Here is a 25,125-nt window from a genome sequence, read left to right as displayed (position 1 = left end):
CAGGGTGTATTGAAACTGTCCTGTGAGACTTTGGGTATTTTCATGGTCCTTTTGACGTCATTCACTTCCAATGTTTGCTAATATGCAGTCACAAGTAGTTAATTTTTGTTGTTTTGCTTAAAGTGACTTAAATAAAAAACATACAAAAATTAACAATACATAAATAAGAGGGGTCTTCAGCATCAATTGTGAATAACTCTAATGTTCTTGTGCCACTTTACAATTGCCAGTGAGTAGAACCTGCATCCATTTTTCAGTCATTTCAAGTTGAATTGCATTGTGCCTGCGACGCGTGTTGTCAAGACGGATAAGCTTTCAGAAACAGGATGAAAGCTGTGCAAGCACTCTCTCAAATTTTATATTTAGCCACCAAAGCTAATTTCTGTTGTCTGTGCACACATCGTTTTACACTGTATATTTTTTGTGTGTGATTGATGCGAGGTAGATGAGGAGGGGGGAGCCTCACGGCCAGGACGAGGACGGTGCAAGGGCTCGGTATTGAGGAAGAGGAGGGGAGAGATGTGGAGGGGGATTAATAAGCGTTTGTAGTATTAAGTCAATGTGCCTGGGAGCTGAGGCACCTGATTAGCATGACCCCATCCTGCACATCAGCACATTTAGGGCTGGGGGAGGCTGATTAAGAGCCAATGCTAATTTCCTCTCAGCCCTGTCAATGAAAGAGAGAGGGGGGAAGACAGGGGGGAGGGATAGAAGGTGCAGGGAGATGCATTTGTAAAGAGGACAGTGTGCATGTTTAGACACGTGAATATGTTATACAATGCAATACAGCATATGAACAAAACTACTGGATCATCTAAATGTACAGAAACTGCTCAGCTATAGAAGCCCATGCCATGAAGTTCCCAATGTACAGTGTTTGTCCTGACGTCAATACCAGAGAAGGCTTGCTCCTCTACAGTCGTTTATATATGTTATGTTATATATATAAAATATATAAAAGCTGAGGCAAAAGATACAGTTTATGTTCCCATATGAGTTTTTACTGAGATAAAAATAATGAAAAAGTGCAGTTTAGTCATTTGTACTTTTAGTTTAGCCTAATTTATCACCATTTAGCTTCATTTCAGAACATACAGAGCACTCAATAGCATTTTACAGACATCCCTCAACATGTCAGGTAGTCAAGTTGCTCAGGAATTATAGAGCAACTTGCTGAGAGAGGAGAACTTTTAAGCTTTGTTTAATTTGATCTTTTTATCAGTTTAATTCAGATTTATTTATATAGCACCGAATCACAACAATAGTTACCTGGAGGTATTTTACATTTTAAGGTAAAGACCCTACAATTATTACAGAGAAAAGACTTACTTTAGATAATCCCCTATGAGCAAACACTTGGCAACAAGGGGAAGGAAAAACTCCCTCTTAACAGTAAGAAACCTCCAGCAGAACTGGGCTCAGGGAGGGGGCGACCATCTGCTGCAACTGGTTGGAGGTGAGGAGAGGAAGACAGGACAAAAGCATCACTAACTATATGCTTTATCAAAAAGAAAAGTTTTAAGCCTAATCTTAAAAGTAGAGACAGTGTCTGACTCCTGAATCCAAACTGGGATCTGGTTCCACAGAAGAGGCAGCTGAAGCTGAAGCTCTCCCTCCCACTCAACTTCCAAATATCCCAGGAACCACAAGTAAGCCCGCAGTCTGAGAGTGAAGTGCTCTATAGGGATGATATGGTACTATGAGGACTTTAAAATTAAATGGGCCCTGATTACTTGTATGTGTATTTTGTGTGTTGTCAAAAAACAAAGATTTAAATATATTTTAAAATATGTTGCATTTTTTCCCCAGAACATTTTTATGTAGTCCGTAGACAGTATGACAGAATGTAGCCACATGGGACATCACCCGCTAGGTTATAAAGTTCCATGATGAAGCCTTGGCTTGAGCACTGAAATTTCAAATATAACACGTCTCATTTTACTAGAATAGGAGAATTCTTAAGAATAAGACGTCTTGGTTAAAAAAAAAAAAAAAAAAGGTACACATATGCTGCAGTTTTATAGGAATCTGACTAGAACTCTGACTTGTATATTCTCAGTTTGCTTTGTGAGGCCTCAGTGGTAGTAGTTTTGGGTTTTTTCTTTGGACAAAGGTTGCAAGTGTGGAACCACTGTGACATGAGCAGGACCAGCTGCTGGTGAAGCCCAGCCATGGGTGTGCATGGGTGTTGAGTCTCATTAAGTTGTTTGTCAGCCAGTGCAGAAGAGTGCTAGAGCTCGGACACCAGCCCGAGCTGCAGCCGTGCCAATCAATACAGTACACACAGTATCCGCTCTCACCCTGGGTCTCTGCGAGCAGGTTGGCACGCATGATAGCAGGATGGCAGGGATGGGCGGGGCTACCCCGCTTCCATAATTCCCATCATGCTGAAGCCAGGATGTCTGCACAGAGAAAGAAAAAAGAGAAAAAACTGCACACAGTGTTACTCAAGCCTTAAAAAATAATATATTATCACTACACTGTAATGATACTTTCCTTGCTAGCCTACTTTTCTGTTGTCATAAGAGAAACCAAATAGCAGCGATATACAGTGTTCCGGCTCAATAAAATCACAGTAGGTGGGATTTAGTCCATCTGGGGAAAGTAAACTTATGCGGCATTTCTCATTTCAGCTCCTGACAGAAGAAGAAGGGAAAAAAACAGTCATATTGTTGGTAAATAGAAAAGTGCCAATCATCACAAGGCAAACAGACACCAAGCAGTAGGAGAAGAAATCAATTAAAGTTTGAGAAAAGCAGTGACTTTTAATTTTATTGGTCTTTACAGAACAATTTATACTTTAAACTGGCATCTGCATCATCAAATGTAGATAAGAAATGGATGTATAACAGAGAGGTAGTGTAAAGTACTGTGCTGGTGCCATACAGAGCTTTCCAAATGTATCAAAAACAGGTTTACCATCCTGAAGTTTCTGGAAATCAAACTCAGCCTCCTCAAACCAAATTATCAGCAGACAGCACAGCTAAAGTCAAATATAGTATAAGCCATGATACAGCTTTTAATGTAAGTGCAAGTGAGAGCTGCAAGAAGCATTCATCACCAGAAAAGTTCCTAAACTTATGTCACGACATAAAACAGTTGAGATGCTCCGCTCTCTGTGACGGTGACCTCAACCTAAATCAAAACTGTGACCTCGGTGCTAATCACAGGACTCCAGAGAGTATCCTTTCATGTGCTCTGAAGTCAGGGCTTCAGAAACAAAATGCACCGCGAAGGTCACTGCCGTCATTACATATTAGCACAGAGGTTAAAGCTGTCATTTGGATGGGATTGTTGAGATTGGCAGTGATTTGCCACTCATTTTACCCTCCTCTCTTAGCAGCTGTCTGTCAGAATTAAGCCACTTTGCTTGATAATAATTATCAATGAGACCTTTTCTATTTGCTGTGAAGATATAGCACTTGTGTAGATCATAAGCATCACTAAATGTGCACAAACAGTCATATAAAGCTAGCAGACCTTTGTATGAACCTTTCTTGGTTTCTGTAAAAGAGTTAAACTTCATTCACCAAGGTCAGGATTGTCAAATGCACGGCCTGCAAGCCAGAACTGGCACACGGCTGGGTTTAATGTGGCAGGTGTGCAGAAGAGTAAAAACGCTAAGCCCTGATCAACAGAATCAACTTTTCAGGATTTCCTTACCTGGATGATTAAGTGTGCATCAAGACTTTTTTTAACAGTAATTTCATCCAGAAAAGCACTTGTAGTTTATGGATCATGACTTGTGATGATGTCATGATCCAAGTTCTATCTTTTCATCTGAGCCAGAGGTGTGAGTAATTGTCACTTTTACAGCCATCTTGCTGTCACAGACATGCAGTGCCTGCTATTCAGACACATTCATTTGATTGACAACAGCTGTCTTTTGTTTTTGTTTATTGTTGGGGGGGGGGGGGGTTGAGGGGGGGGGGATTTAATAGCAGATTGACTGAATATAGACAGTCAGATTTGTTCATTAAATCTGAACATTTTCTCCATGCAGCTATACTTCCTTATGATGAAAAACAAAGCTTGTTTCTTTGTTTGTTGTACATAGCTTACAGTACAACAGTTTCACTGGTCTTACCCACTAAAACTTTGGCTGCATGCTGCCCATGAACTAAAATCAGTTTGAATGTGCTGACCTAGACTACTTACAGTATTACAGTGCATCAGTATTTGCAGTGCAATCACTGACAAGGGGGAATGCATGCACAATTCAACTGTCTAAATAATGTTTTTGTTCCTAATTTGCTTTCTTTTTGTGTTTGTTTGTTTATTTTTACATCGTTGTAACAGTACCTTTACTTGTCCTGATGCACGCTCAGTCATCCAGCACCTTTACAGATTCTTCCAATCGTCATTTATCTTGGCCTTGGTGCAGTTCCTCATTTCATCCTCTAACTGAATAAAGTCATTTGAGGCCATGCCTTTAAGGTAGTAGTTTTCAAACTGGTGAGATTTATGTAACTAAAATTTTGTTTAACTGTTTATGGGTTCATTTGTTAATTAAGGATGGATGTGTGTCAGCCCTGCGACAGAGTGATGACCTTTCCAGGGTGTATCCCACCTCTTGCCTATAGATGGATGGATGGCTTTCATTATCTGGAACTATTTAAAGCCATGTTTAAATAATCCACTAAAATTTATTTAAAAAACAGTTTGTGCAGATACAAATTTCTAATCAGTAAGAAATCATGTATGTATATCAGAGACAGCATGCATTAATTGTAAATGTGTAAAAGAAGGACAAAGAGGTGGCGTATCATAGACCTGTCCTTTCACCACTCACCCATCCACAGCAGTGACTATTCCCCGTGTATCTGTCAGCCTGTCAGTCTCTCTGCCTGCGTCCCCCTGGGGATGCTTCTCTGCTTAAGCATCCCTCCAGGCAGGATCCAAAACTCTGACGGGGGCTCAGCTGATCCTATAAAGATGGAAAGTGAAGATGTGAAATCCTGAGAATGTAGTTTGAGAAAGGACTGGTTTTAAATAGGTGGCCTCTCAGACATGCAGCCTCACTGCCTGGGGGCATAGTTATTTGCCCAGTCTTTATCCAACAATTCCCATCCTCTGTCCTCACTGCAGGCAACAAGCTGCTCAGAGACACAGCTATGTGAGCTTCATACAAACGATAAGTGAGCACTGACACACTCAGTATTACACGGGAGAACAGAGTGCATCCTGGCATGAAAAATCTGCAGGGACTTCAGCCTTTCTTTCTGAGATAGCGCGTGGTCAGCCAAACCCAGGGGCATGTTGGCGCAGCCTGATCCCAGTGAAGGCTCACTGCATGCTGGGAGGTCACTCTGAAGGTCGCTGCACTTTTCAGCGCACTGCTAAACATGGATGTTAGCACATGGGATGCAGAGGACCGGAGTGGCACTGCAGGCCAGCTGACCTTCGAAGCCATGCAAATGAGTTGGAGCTTCTCGTCTTGGAACTACACAGCATCCCTTTCATTGCTTTCAGGATTTCACAGAAGCTCTCATACCTGAGGCACTCGTTCTGCAGAGACAAGAAGGGCTCAAATATTAAAGGCTTATAAAGGGTCTGCTTACATTTGCTAATGCTTATTGTGCTGTTGACTATACACTGAAAGGATTAGTTTGCTTGTTTAAGGGTTCATAAGGTGTTGCTTCATTACTATATATAAAATAACATGTTTATAAGCATTTATTTTTGGATTAATAAAAGCACATCTAATATTAGATATCTAACCAATTGCCTTTGGGGCTGAATGCTTGTTTATAACCCAGTCATTCCTTTCTGGGTTTCATGTCTTGAATTTCACAGCTTGAGTACCCAATCAGTCGTGAATTTTCATGTTCATAATAAGCTTGTCAACACTAATTGTTTATTTATTCAGTTGTTAATTTTGTAGCAATTAAATTTCACATTTAGATTCAAATACTGATGGACATTTAAATTAATAAATACAATCTGTAAAGGCTTAGCAGCAGCTTTAGGAATCAAAGCCGTCGGCTGTTGTTCTGGACTAAGATGGACAAAATTCTCAGTTACATTTTGTTGCTAACCAATGTGCGTATCAGCTGATTAGTGAAATAAAGTCAAAATCGGCTTCCTTTTCCTCTCTAAGTTTGTCTGCAACTGAGCCTCTCTGAGGTTTCCTCAACTTTGGTGTCACCTTGAGATCCCGCACCGTTAAACAGCCCCACTGTCAACAATCAATAAATTTGGTTGGCCCTCTGTCCCTCTTTTGTCCCTGCAAATGAAGCTGATGGATGAAAAAGAGCCCCCGTGCCCTCACGCAGGTAATGTGCTGTGAATGGCCAGGTCAATACTTTTGGGGTTAACGGGAGAGGTGGTGAGGGAGGCAGAGAGTGAGGGGGAGGCATTTAGGAAGAGTGGTGCGTTTAGAGTGGGACACAGGAGCGGGGTCAACTCTCAGGACAACTTAATATTTAATCATCCCCCCTCACTGGTTACTCAAAACCCCACAATCCCCTGTGGATGAGCAAGGAGACAAGCGGGAGAGAGGGGGGAGGGCGAGATGACACTTTATCTCTCAAACTGCCTTGTGCTTTGACTGAGTGCAAATTAAGTGAGAGAGAGAGAGAAATGGGGGGGAAGACAAAGAAAAAATGAGATGTGGGACGTTTGCTGTGTGACAAAGTTGGCGAGATGACTGTGTGCAGCAGACAGAGACAGACACATGAAAGAAAAATGGAAGGTGGCGAATAACGGCATTAAAGTCTTCTTCATCATACAGATTGGAGCTCAGTGGCCGGGCAAGGTTAAATATAACGATAAGTACATCGTGATGTTGAATGATGGCATGATGGATGTGGGTGGGGCAGGGAGCAGAGACATTACAATGTCAGGTCAGAAACAGTTTCATAAAGGTGCTACTGATCCGTGAATCTCTTCAGCTCAGTCATTTTCATCCTATTATCCAAAACCAGGTGCTCCAGGTCTTTTGTTTTGATCAGCTAGGATGAATTTAAAGGAAATGTCAGAAACATGAATGCTCTCTAGGTCCTTTATAGATCAAGCACTAAGGTTTCACATATTAAATCGTTTCTATCCATGTTGCTCATAGCAGAGAAATTTTAACAAATACCACCTCATTGAAGCTCTCCGTAGATTTTTCCACTTAATTGTTCTCATTTCAATGCCCAAAAGAGTTCTTCCTGTAATTTCTGGCACCCATGTGACACCACAAATGGAAAGTAACTTTAATGGCGGGATGTTTAGTTTTAGAATCATTTGCTTGTCTTTGGTATGCTGGATGATTAACTTGAATTTTTAACTAAAATTTAAGGGTCTGATTTTATGTTTTGCCTGTACCCTACCAGAGGGTAGAATCAGGAGATGCTGGAGTGATTATATCTCTCAGCTGTCTTAGGAACACCTCGGTGTCCCCTCAGAAGTCTCTGTGTTTGCTTAGACTGCTTCCCGCGAAATCTGGAGCAGCAGGAAATAGATGGATGGAATATATCGGATTTTTTATTTTTTGTAATTGAATTCATCAGCATTGATTTTACAATATAAAAGGTAAAAAAAAATAAAGTCAAACAGTTTTTTGTTTCCATGCAGTATCTCATAATTTCTTTTTTTAAGTACATTACAAGTTGTTTAAATAGTAACATCCTAAATAAAAAGTATGGCAGCGCATTCTTACATCATTTAAAAATATACAAGTGAATCCATAAATCCTAAAGTAAAGAGCATTTGTGTGACAGTGTGGGCCTTGCATTCATTGTCCCAGATGGCCATTCAGACAAACATTATTTAAACAAATCCAGTCTGCATTTTTTGAACAGATTTTTCTGTGTAAAATGTAAAAGCAGCAGTTTTTTTTATTGTAATTTATTTGATAACTGTCGTCTCATCCATGTACAGCGCAGAACAGAATGAACATCGTACTTTATTTAATTTTTTTCAGAAAAATAATAATTGTTTGTCAGCTCTGGGATCATTATAATTAATTCTATATATATGTTTGGATCTATTAACAAACCCACCAAATGTCATATACTCATTAAAATTTAAAATATCAAATAATGCATGAAAGTGTGAATCCTCTAGGGATGAGGAGCGGTTTCGCTTTGTTTTTGTTTTGGCCTCGTAATGCCCGGAACAGAAAGGTCATGGGGTCACCAAAAATCATTAGCATTCATCCTCTGGGGGAGCACAAATCACCATACTGAATTTCAGGTCAGTGTGGTCACTAGATGTTGAAATATCTGCTCTGGACCAGCAGTGTTGGATGACACTGCTGTCCGTTACACCACTTTACATAACATCCAAAAATACAGTCATAGGCTGTTATCCAAATAGGTGCTATTTTCATACAATGGTACCTTTCACACCAAAGCTGAATGTTCAGTCTATGAAACCTGTGAACAATGTGCCTCCTCCTGTGCGCTGTCAGTGGGATGTGGATCTATAATGTAAGTATTTTTATTATTTTCTCACCTGCTCCCTACCTGCTTTTTGCCACTTTAACAGCCTTTTTATGTGAAAACCTGATGAAGACATATCCTTAAATTTTGTTGCTGATTATTTTTCATATTAGCTAATTGTCACGCAATCATTACTTGTTGTTAGTTTGTGGTTAGGTCCTCGTTACCTGGCTATACCCTTTCCACACTTTATATGCTGAAAATCTTAGTTGCCAATGTCAGAGAAAGGATGCATGTCCTATCCAAACCTCTGTGTGCTCACTTCACTTTCTGCACCACTGCTTATGCAGTGTAGCCCACTCCGGCACTGCTGCTGCCAACCATGCACTGAGCTCAGCGTGAGTTTCAGTTGGTTTAGAGATACAGGAGGGAATTAGACCAAAACCCTTTGTCATGGTCTCAACAGACTATCAGCACCATGTTATCTTTCTTGTGTTTGTCCATATCTCAGCTTTATGCTAAACAAGACCTCAATTCTTGATTTTTGGCTGATGTAACCAATGCGTCCTCAAGCTTAGCTTTGCCATTACCACCTTGGTGTTTTGAAAGGGAAAAGGGTGGATATGAGTGAGAAACTAAGAGACAGTGTACTGTTTTAATCCAGCAACTTGTCAATAGTTGTTCCATCTTTAAACTTTATCATGCTTTTTGGCCTTAGTTGGGCCCATTATTCACAAAATCAACATTATGTTGTGTTGACTATAACTTGAGACTAACAGTTGAAACTGTGACCTTATCAGGAAATTGTCTGCTAAAGTCATAGATTAAGTTAACCAGTGATTGTTTTTCCCCTTAGATTTCAAACAGACATTTTTTCTGCACTCACAGGAGTCGCCCTCTGCTGGCTATTAGAAATAATGCAGCTTTAAGGCACTTCCTCACTGGCCTTCACTTTTCAGTCTGAGGAGTTATGGCCTATATCAGTTTATTCAGCCAATTAAATTACTAAGAGACTAATCACAGCATGGTTACAATTTGACAAGAACTTCTGTTTTGCCCTTAGTGAATTTCCAAGTTGTTGAGCTTCTATAAGAGCTATTCAAACTGGAGCTCTGTATTATTGTGGATGATATGAGATATATGTTTTTAAATACATGCCTTTTTACTTACCAACAGACTTACTGTATTTCAGTTTTGTCACAAGTGTCATATCAAAACTTTGTGGGTTTTTGTCATCTTTGCCTATAAAACTTTAGAAGAATTCATGACTGAATTTATCAATGTTTTCAGGTCTGAATGTCAGAAAACACCCTAGGGCATTATCACAAAGATAGACATAGCTATTATATTATCACCTATTAGTTTTAGACACTCGCATCTCTTTTTCCTTTCAGAGTTAGATATAATTATATTGGGATAAGAGGGTGAAGGGATAACTTATCAGCCAAGAGTAGAAAGATTGCTGCACACATAGAGTGTAGGTTGCAATGCACAGACACAGATACCTGCTAATTAGTGCAAAGTGACATACAAATAATGTACTGGAATTGCCTTCATCAAAACAAAGGTACATCCTTTTTGAATGCCAGAGCTGCAGTTTTTGACACATTGATGCTGCCTTCATTTATCAGCTGTAGAGTTTGCTGCTTGGATTAAATTGATGAAGATAGTCTTGAGTGAGATCAAGAAATCAAGCAGCCAACTCTTTTCTAATTGTTATTCATTTTTTATTATGACGGCATACACTTTGCAGAGCCTCAGCAGTCACCTATCTTGCTGTAGTTACCAGTGAGAGCCCAGTGGAGGGTGAACGCCCTGCCAGCTGTGGCCACCACTGGCATTGCAGCTGTTAGCTGATGCCAACCAGCCCACCTGAGGGCACAAGGTAGCTTTCCCACTGAGCCAGCAATCAGCCAAGAAGTCTCACGGTGCTCAGCGGGAAGGAGACAAACGGATCCAGGATAGAGATCAAGTGAGGAGGGAAGTGATGAATGGCGGCGGGTAGGCAGGCAGAAGGGCCGCTGGGACCTCCAGCTGGTCCCCATGGAGGTGCAAGCGGCCAAGCTCCACACAGAGCCACCCAGCCCCGTGTCAGCACTTTGGGGAGAAGCTGAGAAAAGTGCTGAGGCGGCAGCAACGTGGGGAGATGAGGTGAAGTGGTGAAAATTTAACCACCCTGATGAAAGTCTAAGTGTGCATGTTAAACAGGCGAGAGGGGGAGGGATGGGGGAAATTGAAGTGTGAGAGGCAAAAGTATGGCAGGAGGTGACTGTTAGAGAGAAACTGTGTGCTTCTCAAACTCTAATTTTACCTGACACCCCAGGGTGCAGTGCAGCTCTTTTATGACCCTGGTTTGACCTCAAAAGTAACATCTTATCCCGTTTCCATTTTTTTTCCTCATGATAATTAGCTGCAAGGACACTGTTTTGTTTCAAAGACAGAGGCTGTATCCCTCTGCACTGCGGCCTGGCTCATATACATGCCAGAGTCTCGTAGCGCTTTTGTGGACCGCCTTTCACATGAAGCAACCGGTTTGCTCTGTGGTGTGTGGAGAAGTGTGCAAAGGAAGAGAGAGGTAGAGTCAAGCAGTGTGATTACATAAGGTTGGGTAACAGGCTCACTGTGGGGATACACACTCACTAGACAGTGTTGATGGAGTCTTTCACAGGCCTGCTGGGGTGTTGATTAGGATGTGCTCACAAACAAGGACCAGATGCTGAAATGGATCTTAATATGCTTTTCTGTCTTTGTTTGTCGCTCCCTCTGATTTATGCTCATCCCTGCCATTTCCCCCACTTTCTTTTTTGCCCTTTTGGCTGTCCTCCCTCTGTGTGTACACCAAATCACATCCCATTCTCCATTGGCCTCCCTCTCCCCAATTTTTTCCCTCTCCCGTCTTCCACTGATTTCCAGGTGCGGTGCGAGCCTCCAGCATCTTCCCCATCCTCAGCGTCATCCTGCTCTTCATGGGAGGCCTGTGTATAGCTGCCAGTGAGTTCTACAAGTCACGCCACAACATCATCCTCAGCGCAGGGATCTTCTTTGTGTCTGCAGGTCAGTCAAACACCCGCAAAATGAAACAAAAGCTTGAGAATTTGTCAAACCATCTGCACTAATTTTGAACTGGCTGCAGACAATCATTCGCACTCACAGTCAAGCAGGCCAATTTAGAATCAGTTAACTTAGCATGCATGCCTTTGATATGTATGTTTAGTTAACTTGGAGAAACCAATGCAAACACAGAAAGGTGGTACATAAGAACCCAGGGGTTTCTTTGAGGCAATAGTGCTAACTAATGCACTGCTCTTTTTCTATGTTATGTTCTGTCATAAAGTATTCACACTGGACAACATATATTTAAGTACTGTGTTTGATATGGCAGTATCAGCCCAATGTATCAGTCAACCCTCTGTATTTATAACCCCATTTTTGAATTCATCATTCATCTGTTTCATGAAAAACATGGCATCTTTTCACCCCAAAGCAAATAAATAACATCAGAATGCACTGACATGTAGATGAAATGTACATTTAGTTTGGGTACAAGCATATGTGCTCTAATTACAAAGCAGACAAGTACAACGCACGTAAAATTGCTTTTACTGAGCAACAAATTCACTATTTTGATACAATACAAGAAATCAATCAAACATATTGTCTTTGCTTTTGCAAACTGATGGTCACTTTACCTTAAATGCCACATAACAGTTGAAACCAGCAGGTATTATTCATAATCTGTTACGATTATCTGCTTAAAGAAGGGATAAACATTAAACTGTTGGAAGCTGGAGGTTAGACTACATCTACACTGTAAACCAAATGTTCAAAGTAATTAAATACATTAAGAAAATGTCAACTTAATTTTTTAAAAACAGTCCTACTAACTCAAATAGCTTATGTTCATCTAAAAGTTTCTTACATTTGAATTAGTTCATAATTTATTGTTTTGGATCAACTTCAACTATTTTGGCTATTAAGTGCTCGCTACTTTTACTAATTTATTTAAATTATATGGCCGACATCTTTGGAAGGTTTTGATTCCTGGTGTCAGTTTGAACCCCAAATATAAAAGATATTTGTTTTTAGTCTGCTATAGCAGCTGGGTTGATTCAGATTCTGGGAAAAGACAATGAGTGAACAGGGACCGAGAATTAAAGTGTCCTTGTCTTTTATTAGTTGCTCACAGGTTCTTTCACTAACATTATCCACAAAGTTTAACAAATTGTTTTTGTTTGGGGTTTTGTTTTGTTTTGTTTTTTGGGGGTTTTTTTGCTCTTTTTTTGTCGCTTTTATTTTTTTTTTGGAACATTTCATAAACATTTTAAACATTTAAAAAACAATTGAAAATTATTCATTTAGTGCAGTGCAGTTATTAGGCCATTATAAAAATCTGCATCAACTGCAAGCTTTAAAAACAATAACCTGACCTTTTTATCTAGGTTTGTTTTGTACTAATAAAGACTCCACTAATGCTGTAATTTCCTGTCAAATATGGAGGTCCGCCCATGTGTCTGCAGTAGTTTGATTTTAAAATGTGAGTGGGTGGGACTGAAGACTCACTGAACCACCAATGTTTGTATCACAGTAAGTATTCTACTTTTCTTTAGATCTCACTTTTTTCCAACCCATTTTAGTGAAATGTCAGCAAAGCAATTCTCATTCAGTGACACCGTTAGCTAACAGTTAATAAGCTAACAGCTAATAAGATGAGTTCACCGTGGTAGCTGAGACAGACTGCTACATTTTTACTATAGACAATGTGTTATTCTGAGGTATTTGATTTTTTTTTGTCCTTTTTTGATACAATGCTCTCTGTCCTATATAAACATTATGATGAAGTCTTTCAAACTTAAGGGGACGGAATTAATGAAAATTTCAGAACTGGAGAAAAAGTGACATAAGCTGGTAAAAGCAAAGAGAAGTTAACCTTTCGTGATATGACCATGTAGAGCAGGGGTGTCCAACTCCAGGCCTCAAGGGCCGGTGTCCTGCAGGTTTTAGACGTGTCCAGCTGATTTAAATGGCTAAATGAGCTCCTCAACATGTCTTGAAGTTCTCCAGAGGCCTGGTAATGAACCAGGTGTGTTGACACAGGGTGATATCTAAAACCTGCAGGACACCGGCCCTTGAGGCCTGGACTTGGACACCCCTGATGTAGAGAGATGGATAAACTTTTTAGGGGGGGGATATGTTACTTCAGCCTTTTGAAAGTCAGAATTCTCGTTTCAGTGTCTTTCAACAACATCTAATATTACCAGAATCCAAATGTGTTAGCTACTTCACTCAATTTGATGAGAGGCATAGGTTCTTGTTCTCACCATAGCAAAGGTCATAACTTGCACTTTTTTTCCGATGTAGGTGTACTCAAAGCACCAACCTTCAAAGGGGTTCAAACAGAACATGCCCAACACGTTCCACGCCAAACCTAATGGCCATCTGATTCAGTCAATTACTTTTTTCAAATAGAAGTATCCTAATACAGGTAAGACAGCAAAAGTTTTGGCTGAAATGTAAAATGTTAATAATGAAAAGAGATTTGAAATGAACCTCAAACTGAGACTTTGAATTCTATTCTTGAATTCACTTTGCTTTAATTTTTAGCTTTCCTCTTTCTTTTCTCCAGCCTTACAGCTCAACCTTCAACATCATCTGTCCACTATATCCAATATTCCTCCTCTGCACACGCCCAGACCATCTCAGCTTTTCCTCTTTATTTGTCACTGGGGTTCAGTGGACTCAGAACAGATTACAGTCTAGAACACAGATCATCTGTTTTTACCTACCCACGTGTAGTTTGTTCTCAAAACAACTACAAAATGCAGAGTTGTAGCTAAAATAATACATGGCTTTTGAACATAACTCCGACACAACAAAGGTTCCTGGATGGTGCTTAAAGACTTAACGTATTATAAAGATTTGCAGAATCTCCTGCGTCACAACAAGTATAAACCACTTTTCTGATGAAGATGATTATGATGATTAACTGGAGAGGTGATCTGTCATACAATAGTCCTGTGAATTAGAGAATTAGTTTGTGATCACATTCTCTGATTCATTCAGGACGAATCAAATGAGCCATATCTGAGATGATGCCACGGCCCTCGTTATAGTAATCTTTGCCAAAAACCCACTTCATTACCAGACTGTGAAAGTCCTTCAGAGTGACTTTGTGGAGGTCTCCCAAGAACTGCTGATGAACTTCTTAGTCATGTTTGGAGTGATCTGTGCACTACACCTACTACTACAACTATTACCAAGGGACTGAACAACACTGTATTCCTTGAGAGTACTCTGTAATCTGGTAAACTGTTCCCCAAAAGTGTGCATCACCGTCTCAGAGCACAGTATTGTTTTTGTTGTTTTATTTTATTATTTTTGTTGCAATAACTGAACTTCAAGACATTTCTGATGGTCATTATTTTGAATATGAATGTTAACAAAGCAGGTTGTAAAATAACAGAACCAGGACGGTTGTACATAAGCATTTAAAAATGTAGCATTTCATCAGTTTACAGTGTAATTAGTCACATCTGCTATTTGAAAAAGACATATGTCTTTAGCATTTGATATTTTTGAATATTAACAGTGCAGTGTGTCATCAGTGGAGGCCAAGAAAATACTGTTGAACTGAAGAAATGTGCTTTTAAATTTTGAAGTACACAATTGGTTTTTGTACAGTTTGTGTGACATGTTTTTGAGTTTTCAGTGTCCAGATCTTTGAGTTTTGTGTAATTAAAAAAGATCACAAAAGTGAACAACAAATGTGACTGTGTTTCACTCATTCCTTTTAGGTAATGTCAACTTGTTCTCATGGCAGATATGAATGAAAACTTTAAGTTCTAGTTACTAAATATTTTTCAATGTAATTATTAAACATTTTACTTTTATTTTAGTGAAAAGGGTAAATGTGAAATGTACACAATATAGTAGAGTTCTGATAAACTGAAACATTTAAGTTCATCAACAAGTTCTGCTAAATTCTTTGGGTTTACAGTGTACTTCAAAATGAGATCAAGTGAATATGTTCCCATAGAGTGTAAATGAGGGAAGCTGCTTGCTTGGCTCTGTGTAAAGGTAACAAAATCTCAGATGCACCCTAATTTTTACTGCACAGACACGATGTTGGTGTTTTTCCTCTCAGTATTTGCTATAAAGTACTTTTTTAAAACTTAATGTTCTACACCATGAATTCAAAAGGCCATGCTGAAAACTCTCGGGCTGCTGGTCACGTCTGTCACTGCAGCTACAAGTCACTTCTTCTCTTCCCTTCCTTTCATTTCTCTTGGTCCTGTTGCTAGGCTAAAAACCACCCGTTGGGACTCATCTCTAAAAATATGGTGTCCCTGACACACTTTCCCTACAATCCATCTTCCCAGAAATACCATGTCAAACATTTCTGTGTGTGTGACTAAACTAAAAAGGCAAAGTAAGATATATAGATGGAGACGTAAATATATATAAAGAGATCATATATTTGGATATATGTTCAGACACAGAATATATGCTTTATTTCAATCTAGACAAGACATAAATGTCCTTTTTTGCCACAGAAAGGGCAAAGATTAAGACTGTAACATCAGCCGTGTTGGATGAGGAGTTGGACAGGATTAGCAGACTGTGTACAGTGCCTGAATCAGCACTCTAAACATATTTGGTGTGAGCGTGAATGGTAAGTTACCAGGATTAAAGGCTTGAGTTCATCTTGACTGATACTTTGTGTCTTGTTTTCTCTTTGTCTTTTTTCCTCTATCTTTTTTTCCCAATAAATCGACAATTCTTCCCTTATTTTGTGCCCATCTTACATCTCCCAACACGTCAGGCCTGAGCAACATCATCGGGATCATTGTGTACATATCAGCCAACGCAGGAGACCCTTCAAAAAGTGACTCGAAGAAGAACAGCTACTCTTACGGCTGGTCTTTCTACTTCGGTGCCCTCTCCTTCATCATGGCTGAGATGGTGGGCGTCTTGGCCGTGCACATGTTCATCGACCGCCATCGACAGCTGCGAATAGGGGCGCGCGCGGCCGACTACCTCCAAGGCTCGGCCATAACACGGATCCCCAGCTACCGCTACCGCTACAGACGCCGCTCGCGCTCCTCCTCCCGCTCCACAGACCCGTCACATTCTCGCGACACCTCGCCGATGGGCCTCAAGGGCTTCAGCGCGCTGCCATCCACGGAGATCTCCATGTACACGCTTCCCCGGGACACCCTCAAATCCTCCGGCACACCAACCGCCACCTACAACTCTGAGAGGGACCACAACTTCCTGCAAGTCCACAACTGCATCCAGAAGGACTTGAAAGACTCGAGCCACACCAACACAGCGAACCGCCGCACCACGCCTGTATGAGAGAGTCGACACAGGCCAGGCCAGCACGGCGGAGACCAGGAGACACGGAAACCCCTGTGGGTGGAGAACGCCCCAGGAGAAGATGGATTTCCATGTTTATAGACATTTGTTCTTTTTGTTCAGCTGCATGACTTTTCCATTACCATTGTTGAGAGAGTTTCAACAAGTCTGCTGTGTTCCTGGATTGAATGGCAGAGGACTGAGAGTGGGACAGGATGTCCCAAGGAAGTGAGCTCTGTCAGGTATTTTTGAGCAGGATTTGTTTGTGAGGTTCGGGGCGCTGACAGGGAGGGTGGGAGGGGTGGGCATTTATGAGACAAAGAATTGGTTTCATCATTTCATTGCCCTTATGTTTGACAGTATTGCCCCACAAGTTTGGTTGGAGCAACAGGTCAAGCTCCCCCCTCAGCCAGCCTGCCACCTCTTTTATTTACTGACTGATTTGTTCATTTTTTTTGCATTAAAACTGTGAATTGTTACAGCTTGGGATTCAGTAAGAATTACCCCAATCTGTAATCTCTAACAAAGGTACTATGTATACATATATATATGTATTACTTTTATAAATAAATTATTACGTTAATAATCAAGAGATACAGACTTTACCGAAGCAAAAAAAGAGAAAAAAAACACACACATACACAAAAAAAATCGAGTTAACTAAACCAAGTGCTGTTGTTAATATGAGAAAAGACTCTTTTAGTATGCTTTCATTCGAAGGTCGAGAACAAGAGATGGTCCTTCAGGTAGCAGCAGTACAGCAGCCACCACAGGCAGACGCAGACAGTAGAATAATATCTTTTAATAGAACCTTCTCGTCTTTTTCTTGGTCCCTGTTCACTTTCTTTTTTTATATGGGGGGGTCGTAACGCGAGAGTCGAAACCCCTTAACAGAAAGAGCCAACAAAAGGGGGTTAAAGGTCACACGAAGCGAAGACTCCAAACACGACTTCTGCTAAATAAGAAAGGAAGGAGCAGAGGGCAAGGAAAAGAAGAGGACGCCAAACACAAAAATAAAAACAAGTTAAATATGAAATAGTACAAGAGAAGCTAAGTGACTCACAATTTCAGAAATTAAATGCATGCTATAAAATTACAGCAAATCTGCTCTTGAGAAACTTAAGTTTTAAAGGTTAATAATTATAAAGGGGGGGGGAAAAGCCAAGGCGCTAAAGTATTAATGTTTTCATGTGTATTTTTCTTATGTTTCTTATTTATTTATTTATTTAGTTCATTACTGCTTTTGTGGGACGAACCAAACAATCTACATGGAACAAAACTGCTTTTTTAAATGGTTTGGTCGATTTCTTTATAAATATATAAATATATGTATGTATGTATGTATTTTATTTTTAAAACTCACACAGCCTTAGTCATTTCTTTGTTTCGTTTGATTTTTAATGTGTTGTTCAAATTGAAGGTGCCAAAACCGAATGATCCTATACTTGGATGCATCAAGTCCTGATGAATAAAATACGAACCCTAGGGGGAACAAATCATCACGTTTCACTGCGTGTCTCTACAACACCTTCTTGTTTGTCGCACTTGTCTGTCTGTCACATTTTGATATCTGAAATGTTGGTCCTTATTAGAGAAGAAAAGAAATACAAACAGAATCAGGCTTGAAAGGAAAGTATTTGTCAAACAGAGCTGTGGTTTTTAGCATTTATAATGTTTTGACTTCATTGTGAATGTGACTTTTTAGCCTTTTATCTAAAATAGATAAGTTCAGGAAAACACATGTCTCGAAGTGCTTGATAACATGACCTAGACCCCATGATATTACAGAGAAAACAATAACAATTCCCAACAAGCAGAGCTTGGCAACTGTGAGGAGTAAGAACTCACTTTTAACAGGAAGCGACCACCTGCAGAAGCAGGAGAAGCAGAGATGTATGACATGCCATGTGATTAACAATGGCATGTAAGCTATGCCTTCTGCTTCCCATAATGAATAAAAGGGAAGCAGAGAAGAAATGCTAAGTGCATCATGCGAAGTTTCCTCAGCAGCTCGAGCCTATAGCAGCATAACTAAAGGCTGATTCAGGGTTCTAAGCATAATCTTAAAAGTAGATGACCTACCGCTGTTCTAGCTGGTGCACCATGGCAGGAGCCTGGTAACTAAAGGCCCCGCCTCCCACTAGAAACTCTACGAACTACAAGTCTGCAGTCTTTTTGGGGAGAAAGATCTTGGACCTGGATTTACAGGAAGCCAATATTTAAGAAAAGAGACATATAATCACTCTGTGGTTGCTCACTGTGACGTTATGATTCAGAGATTTTTAGGGCAGCATATGATAATTCAGTATTTAGAATAGTTTAACTAATTTATTTGTGTTGTCTGGCTTCGTAGAGAACTACAAGTGCACATTTAATGTATGCAGTGGTTTCTGTTTTCTGTTGTTTGTTTGTTTTTTCAATAATATCAGCTAAAGTTTTAATATATATAACGAGAGAGGAATCAGTCCTTGTGCAGAACCCTGGTGAACTCTGACTCTGACTAACTTTTAAGGACTTTTGAAGAGTCCTGATTTATTGGAAGAAACTGGAATGTATCAGATAAACAGGATTTAAACCAACATTATTTATTACTGTGGTGGACTGAAGTCTCTGTAGTAAAATGTCAAATAAGGGAGGACAAGCGCTGAGGTGAGTAACATCCACATAATTATTGTCTCATATTTTTTTTATTTTCAGGTTTACTTATTTAAGAGTTTGGCAAATCCAGTATTTCACAAGGAAAGATGAAAACTACAATAGATGCAGATGCTATAATTACAAAACAAGATTAGGTGAAATGTGAAAAATATTGTGAAATTATGGGGAATAATGTAGGCTACTCCTTTTCAACACGCAAGGCTGTAAAAGGAAGGCCTTTGTAATAAAGGGTTGAAATCCGTTTTTTATACCAATCAGCATTTACAAGATCTCACATCTGCCTATAGCCAAAGACACAAACAGGTCCAGGATCAGAAATCCTGTCAAACTTGTGGTCTGAAGCTTGAGCTGTCAGAGAGAGATTATATTTTTCTGCATTTTGGAAGGTACACTGAACAAACTATAAACTGTTTCTGTTTACTGTTAGCCATCAAATACACTGATGATGAAATTCAGAAAAAATGATTAAGTCCACTTTAAGCACACACTGCTTACAACAAAAGTCACTCGGATTAAATAGGTAACTGGATAATTTCTGGAGTGATTAATATGCTTAGGATGGCAACAGGATATTTAACACTTCTCAATCATGACTCCTTTCTACCATACGCTAATCTCAGGTTTCTTCAGCTGATCGGGTCTTCAGCAACGTTATGTGGCGAAAAAATTAGGTCACCTGACCACCTAGATATACTGAATGACCAGGCTTTTCCATCAATTGATTTGTTTTCTTCCCTGATGGCACAGACATATTCTAAGATGGCAATGCCAGGATTCATCAGGCTCAAATTGGGACCGTGTGGTTCAGGGAGCATGGGGCATCATTTTTCACACAAGGATCGGCCACCACAGAGTGTAGACCTTAAGTCCAATGAGAATATTGAAAATCTAGCATCAATACAAGATTTTGGTAAATAAATAAATAAATAAATAATGCAACATTGGACAGAAATAAATGTTTTAACTCAGTATACAGACATTTTTTCCATCTTTTCTTTACAGAACCATTTTGGTGTTAACCTTATATAGTATATGGAATAAAGAAATGCCAGGAGTTTGATAGAGGGCTATTTTTCAGACACTGAATATCTATACAAAATATTTGCTATTTGGCATCTTCCTTCTAAAAAATATTGGCATCAGCCTTCATACACCCATAAAAATAAAAGCTGAGCTGTCAGACATAAAACCATGTGTGCTCTGCTAAAATCAGGGCCTCAGCCTGCTGTTGTAAAATTGTGATAACACGCTGTAATCGACCACTGGGAGCTGCAATCCAAAAAATATCACCATTGCCCATCAAATGTCTGACTTTACCTCGTTTAAAGCATGGCAATATCTCTGTTTAACAAAAAGCAGCTCAAACCATAAATTTACAAAACAGGCTGTCTGGGAGTTTTATCTCTTGTGCTTTACAAACACAGCTCTTTTACACAGTAGTGAGCACATTTGTTCCTTTCTTTCTAAAAAGCCTCAGAGAAGCCTGCATGTTCGATGCAAACAGCAGTGGCATCTTTCTGCATCGAGGCATCCCCAAGAAAGAAACACGGGTTTGCAATAACACAGTTCTACCAGAGGTTTGCCTGCAAAAAGAACATCCAAAACCTTTCTACACCACCAGCCTAAAAGCATTGCTTTCAGAGCCTAAAACACTGCTGCAAGCGTGTGAAGTGCTAACTGTACGCTGTTGAAGCAGGTGTACAAAGCAAATCTATTTGTGAGACAAAAGGCAGATTGTTCTTCAGCATGTGTTTCTTGTGCAGAGACAAGTCAAACCACTGAAATACATATAAATCAAAGGATTTGCAGACTTCTCTGTGAAATTATGCTCTTAGATATCCTCTAAGCTCTGGACACTTTCAGATTCATCAAATAAGAGGGCAGAGAAAAGTTTCTCTTTAAAAATGTGCTGAGATCCTAATAAGCCATTATCTGAGTTCATGGACACGAGCTGCTCCCCATAAATTTGAGGGGAAAATGTGTCAACGTAGCAGTCCAAATGAATAGGGCTTCTTTATGTATAGCTTCCTTTATTCAGAATTCATAAGCAGAAGCCATTTTACAAGCCTGGATTACATTAAAGAGAAAGTATGTGTGTGTGTGTGTGTGTGTGTGTGTGTGTGTGTGTGTGTGTGTGTGTGTGTGTGTGCGCGCACGCGCGCGCGCGCGCGTCCTGTGGAGGCGCCTTAGAGGTACAGCTTCCTCACAAAGCAGCACCTGGCCTCGGTGCAGCTGTCTGAATGTCACATTTTTAATATGTTTTAGGAATGAATAAGTTTTTTTTCTTTTTTTACTTTCCCCTCTCAGCTTTGCCCGAGTATATCATCTTCATTTTGTCATGCTGTCTTCTCTGACTTCTCTCTCATAACTTTTTCCAAATCAGTGTCTTGGCTTGTCACGCTATGCAGTGATTTGGACCTGCCAGACAGTAGGCAGACACAGGGCCATAAATGTCCGTGAAACAATACATCAACTGTGGTATCGCAGATTGGAAGGGCAAGGACAAGTTCAGCCCTTATTTCTAATTTGGAGAGAGTTTAAGTTGTCACCTTTTAAATCATTGTTATTCAGGAAAGGTGTCCTCAGGCTTCGCTCTTGGTTTCAGTCTTATTTTACACAAATGCTGGCAGTGCCTGCTAGTTCTAATACATAAATTGTGGTTGGAAACCAAAGACTGTTAACACTCATTGGCCACGTTATTAGGTAAACTTCTTCAGCTACTTGTTAAAGCAAATAATAATCAATCACAAGTGAGCAAGATAACAGGATGATGTTCATGGCATGGTTAGTAGACACGCTGGAGGAGTTTTGTCAGAGAAAAATGGTCCGACTGCTTTAAACTGACAGGAACTCAAATAACCACTTGTTACAACTAAAGTATGCAGAAGAGCATTTCTGAATGCATAAAACGGTCTTGAAGCAGCAGAAGACTACGCCAAGTGGAAAAGTCCACATTCACCAGATCTCAGTCCAACAGAGCACCGTCAGGATGTGGTGCAACAGGAGATTCACATCCTCTGTAGCTCACAGATCTGTAGCAGCTGTGTGATGCTATCATGTCAACATGGACAACAGTGCCCTTGCCCATAGAAAACCCATATAGAAGCAAGAATTCCCAGAGTCCATGTAGGATAAATATAACTTTGCCCCATCCACATAGCTCCACAGTTCAGCTACACGCTGTGGGCCCACAGAGGCAATTTTATTCATATAGCGCCAAATCTCAACAACAACAACCCAGCCTCAAGGCGCTGTATATTGTAAGGTTAAGACCATACAATGATACAAAGAAAATCTCAACAATCATATGACTCCTTATGTGCAAGTGCTTTGGTGACAGTGGAAAGGAAAAACTCACTTTTAACAGGAAGAAACCTCCAGTAGAACCAGGCTCAATTCTGGATTTTACAGGGCCAACGAAAAGAAATGAATATAGGAGAAATCTGCTCTCTGTTTCTAGTCCCTGTAAGTACTCTTGCTGCAGCATTTTGGATTAACTGAAGGTTTTTTTGGACATATTGAGTAGTTCTATATATTTAATAAATACGCATTGGAGGACATATCCTGATCAAAAATGACTTCAAGATTCCTCACAGTGTTACTAGAGGCCAGTGTAAAGAGGAAACATCTGGCTAGACCCTGCATTTCTAAGATTTTTAGGACCAAGTACAATAACCTCAGTTTTATCTGAAATTAGAAGCAGAACATTAGATGTCATTCAGGTCTTTATGTCTTTAAAGCATTCCTGCAGTTTAACTAATTGGTGTGTGTTATCTGGCTCCATGGATAGATAGAGTTGGGTGTCATCTGCATAGCAGTGGAAATGTAAGCTATGCCTTCTAATTATAGTGCCTAAGGGAAGCATGTATAATGTAAACAGAATTGGTCCTAGCACTGAACCCTGTGGAACTCCATAATTAACCTTTGTGTTTGAAGAGGACTCTCCATTTACATGAACAAACTGGAGTCTGTTACATAGATATGATTCAAACCACTGCAGCGCAATACCTTTAATACCTACCGCATACTCTAAATGCTGTAATAAAATGTGTTTTTAGTATCGAATGCTACAGTATCTAAAGTTGTACGCAGTGAAGAAGTAAAGATCTTAACAAGATATTCACATCTGCAGGAGTAGCAGTTCTGCTCTGTGTTGGAGGTGAAGATGATAACAGCGGGTGAATTATATTGTTAAACTTAATTACATCACTTTCAGAAAGACGTCTACTGTGATGAAATCCATTTCAATGCTGTGTAATCCATTATTGTAAATTTAAATTTTATTAGGAAATGATCAGACGAAAGAGGGTTTTCAGCAAATACTGTTAAATGTTCAGTTTCTATGCTATTGGTCAGAACAAGCTGTAGACTGTGATTAAAGTGGTGGGCGGGTTCTTTTACATTTTGAAAGAAGCCACTTGAGTCTAATAATTATTTTATTTAAAAAAAAACAATCCTGAGATTCAGGCAGAAGCTCTGAGTAAGACCCAGGTGGACAATAGAACAGCAACAAATGAAACTTTTTGGGGGGGGGGAGTTTTCTGGCTAGGGTGGTCAAAGCTAAGCATTGGGCTTTCAAATGAATTAAAACTCTGTCTGGGTCTTTAGTTGATTAACAAGCTAAACAAGTCACTGCTGGTACAACTGGGGAGGGAACCAGAGAAAAGAGTCTGACATTGTTTTGGTAAAGTTACACAACGACTCAGTATTAATTTTAGTGACCTCCAATTGACGTAACCAGCTGTCATTACTGCCAAAGTGAATTATAATTTTATGGAATTTATGTTTACCCTTAGCCAGCAGTTTTAAATTTCCCTCAGTGTCGCCTGTTCTGGCCCCTGGAAGACAGTTGACTATTAGAGGAAGAGCAGTTTTCCATTTGCTGAATGACAACTGTAAAGTAGAACAAGTGGGAAGACTTTCAATGTTTACATATTTGTTAAAACATCCTCCTCTTTTCTTCAGTTTCATACAGAGAGTAACTAGATGAGTACACAGTTTTGTTTTCTTTGTATAGCAGGAGTTGTGCAGAGGGCCTGTATTGAGCGCTCTTGCACCAAAACTAATGACAGCTTCACCCTGCAGATGCACTAAATCATCACTAAAGTTTGTCCATGCTTTAACAATTAAGACAGAGAGTACAGTCTGAGTCTAAGAAAGCAAATAAATAATCCTGAAAGTCAATGAAAAGTCCTCAGATTTGACATCCAGGTAAACTGGAGTGCAAATTAGTCGACATCGCCAGGCTCCCCTGCATTTAACCCCCTGCTCTCCTTCATTTTCCCCTAAGCTTCCTCTTCTCCCCTCCCTCTCTTTCTTTTGTTCCTGCTGTGGCGATCAAAGTGTCTCTGCAGAGCTGCACGATCAAAGACGTGGAGGGAGGGACTCCGGAGGAGGTGAAGAGGCCTCACCCTACCTGGGTTGGCAATATTAACATGGAACACACTGGTTTTGTCTTTTTGCCAGAGCTTGGCTCTATGTCTCTGGCACGTTGCAAGGTTACCTAACCATCAAACCCACTGGTGACCTTTGTGTGACTTTACTGGACAATATTCTGGAACTGAGGAGCAAGCTCCCACTGGAGCTGTTCCTCCCAAGATGCCACCAATGTTATAACTGCTGAGAAGCTCACAGTAGAAGTCCCACATTTACTCTCTGAGAATTAAATGTGTGTGCAGATATCCATGCGTGGGAATGTTTGTATTTTTTCCCCATTTCATGCAAACAGTGGATCTGCATGAGC

At 40.1% G+C, this 25,125-nt stretch overlaps 1 protein-coding gene across 1 annotated transcript in view; it reads left to right on the top strand.

The window, feature by feature from the left end:
* cacng2a (calcium channel, voltage-dependent, gamma subunit 2a) overlaps nucleotides 1–17,008 on the top strand; it is an 84,611-nt gene extending 67,603 nt beyond the window's left edge. The window contains exons 3-4 of the mRNA XM_086290073.1: nucleotides 11,283–11,423; nucleotides 16,189–17,008. Coding sequence (XP_086146199.1) covers nucleotides 11,283–11,423; nucleotides 16,189–16,724 — 677 coding nt within the window. The 3' untranslated portion in view covers nucleotides 16,725–17,008. The remainder of the gene's footprint in view (nucleotides 1–11,282; nucleotides 11,424–16,188) is intronic.
* Nucleotides 17,009–25,125: the final 8,117 nt, after the last annotated feature.

Source organism: Aulonocara sp. 'chitande type north' Nkhata Bay, linkage group LG4, assembly GCF_057382095.1.
Source record: "Aulonocara sp. 'chitande type north' Nkhata Bay isolate Kocher_YH1m ecotype deep benthic linkage group LG4, A_spYH_male_GT1.1, whole genome shotgun sequence".
NCBI classification, from domain to species: domain Eukaryota; kingdom Metazoa; phylum Chordata; class Actinopteri; order Cichliformes; family Cichlidae; genus Aulonocara; species Aulonocara sp. 'chitande type north' Nkhata Bay.
The sequence above is the reverse complement of the archived record's forward strand: the minus strand, read 5'-3'. Positions and strand labels throughout refer to the sequence as shown.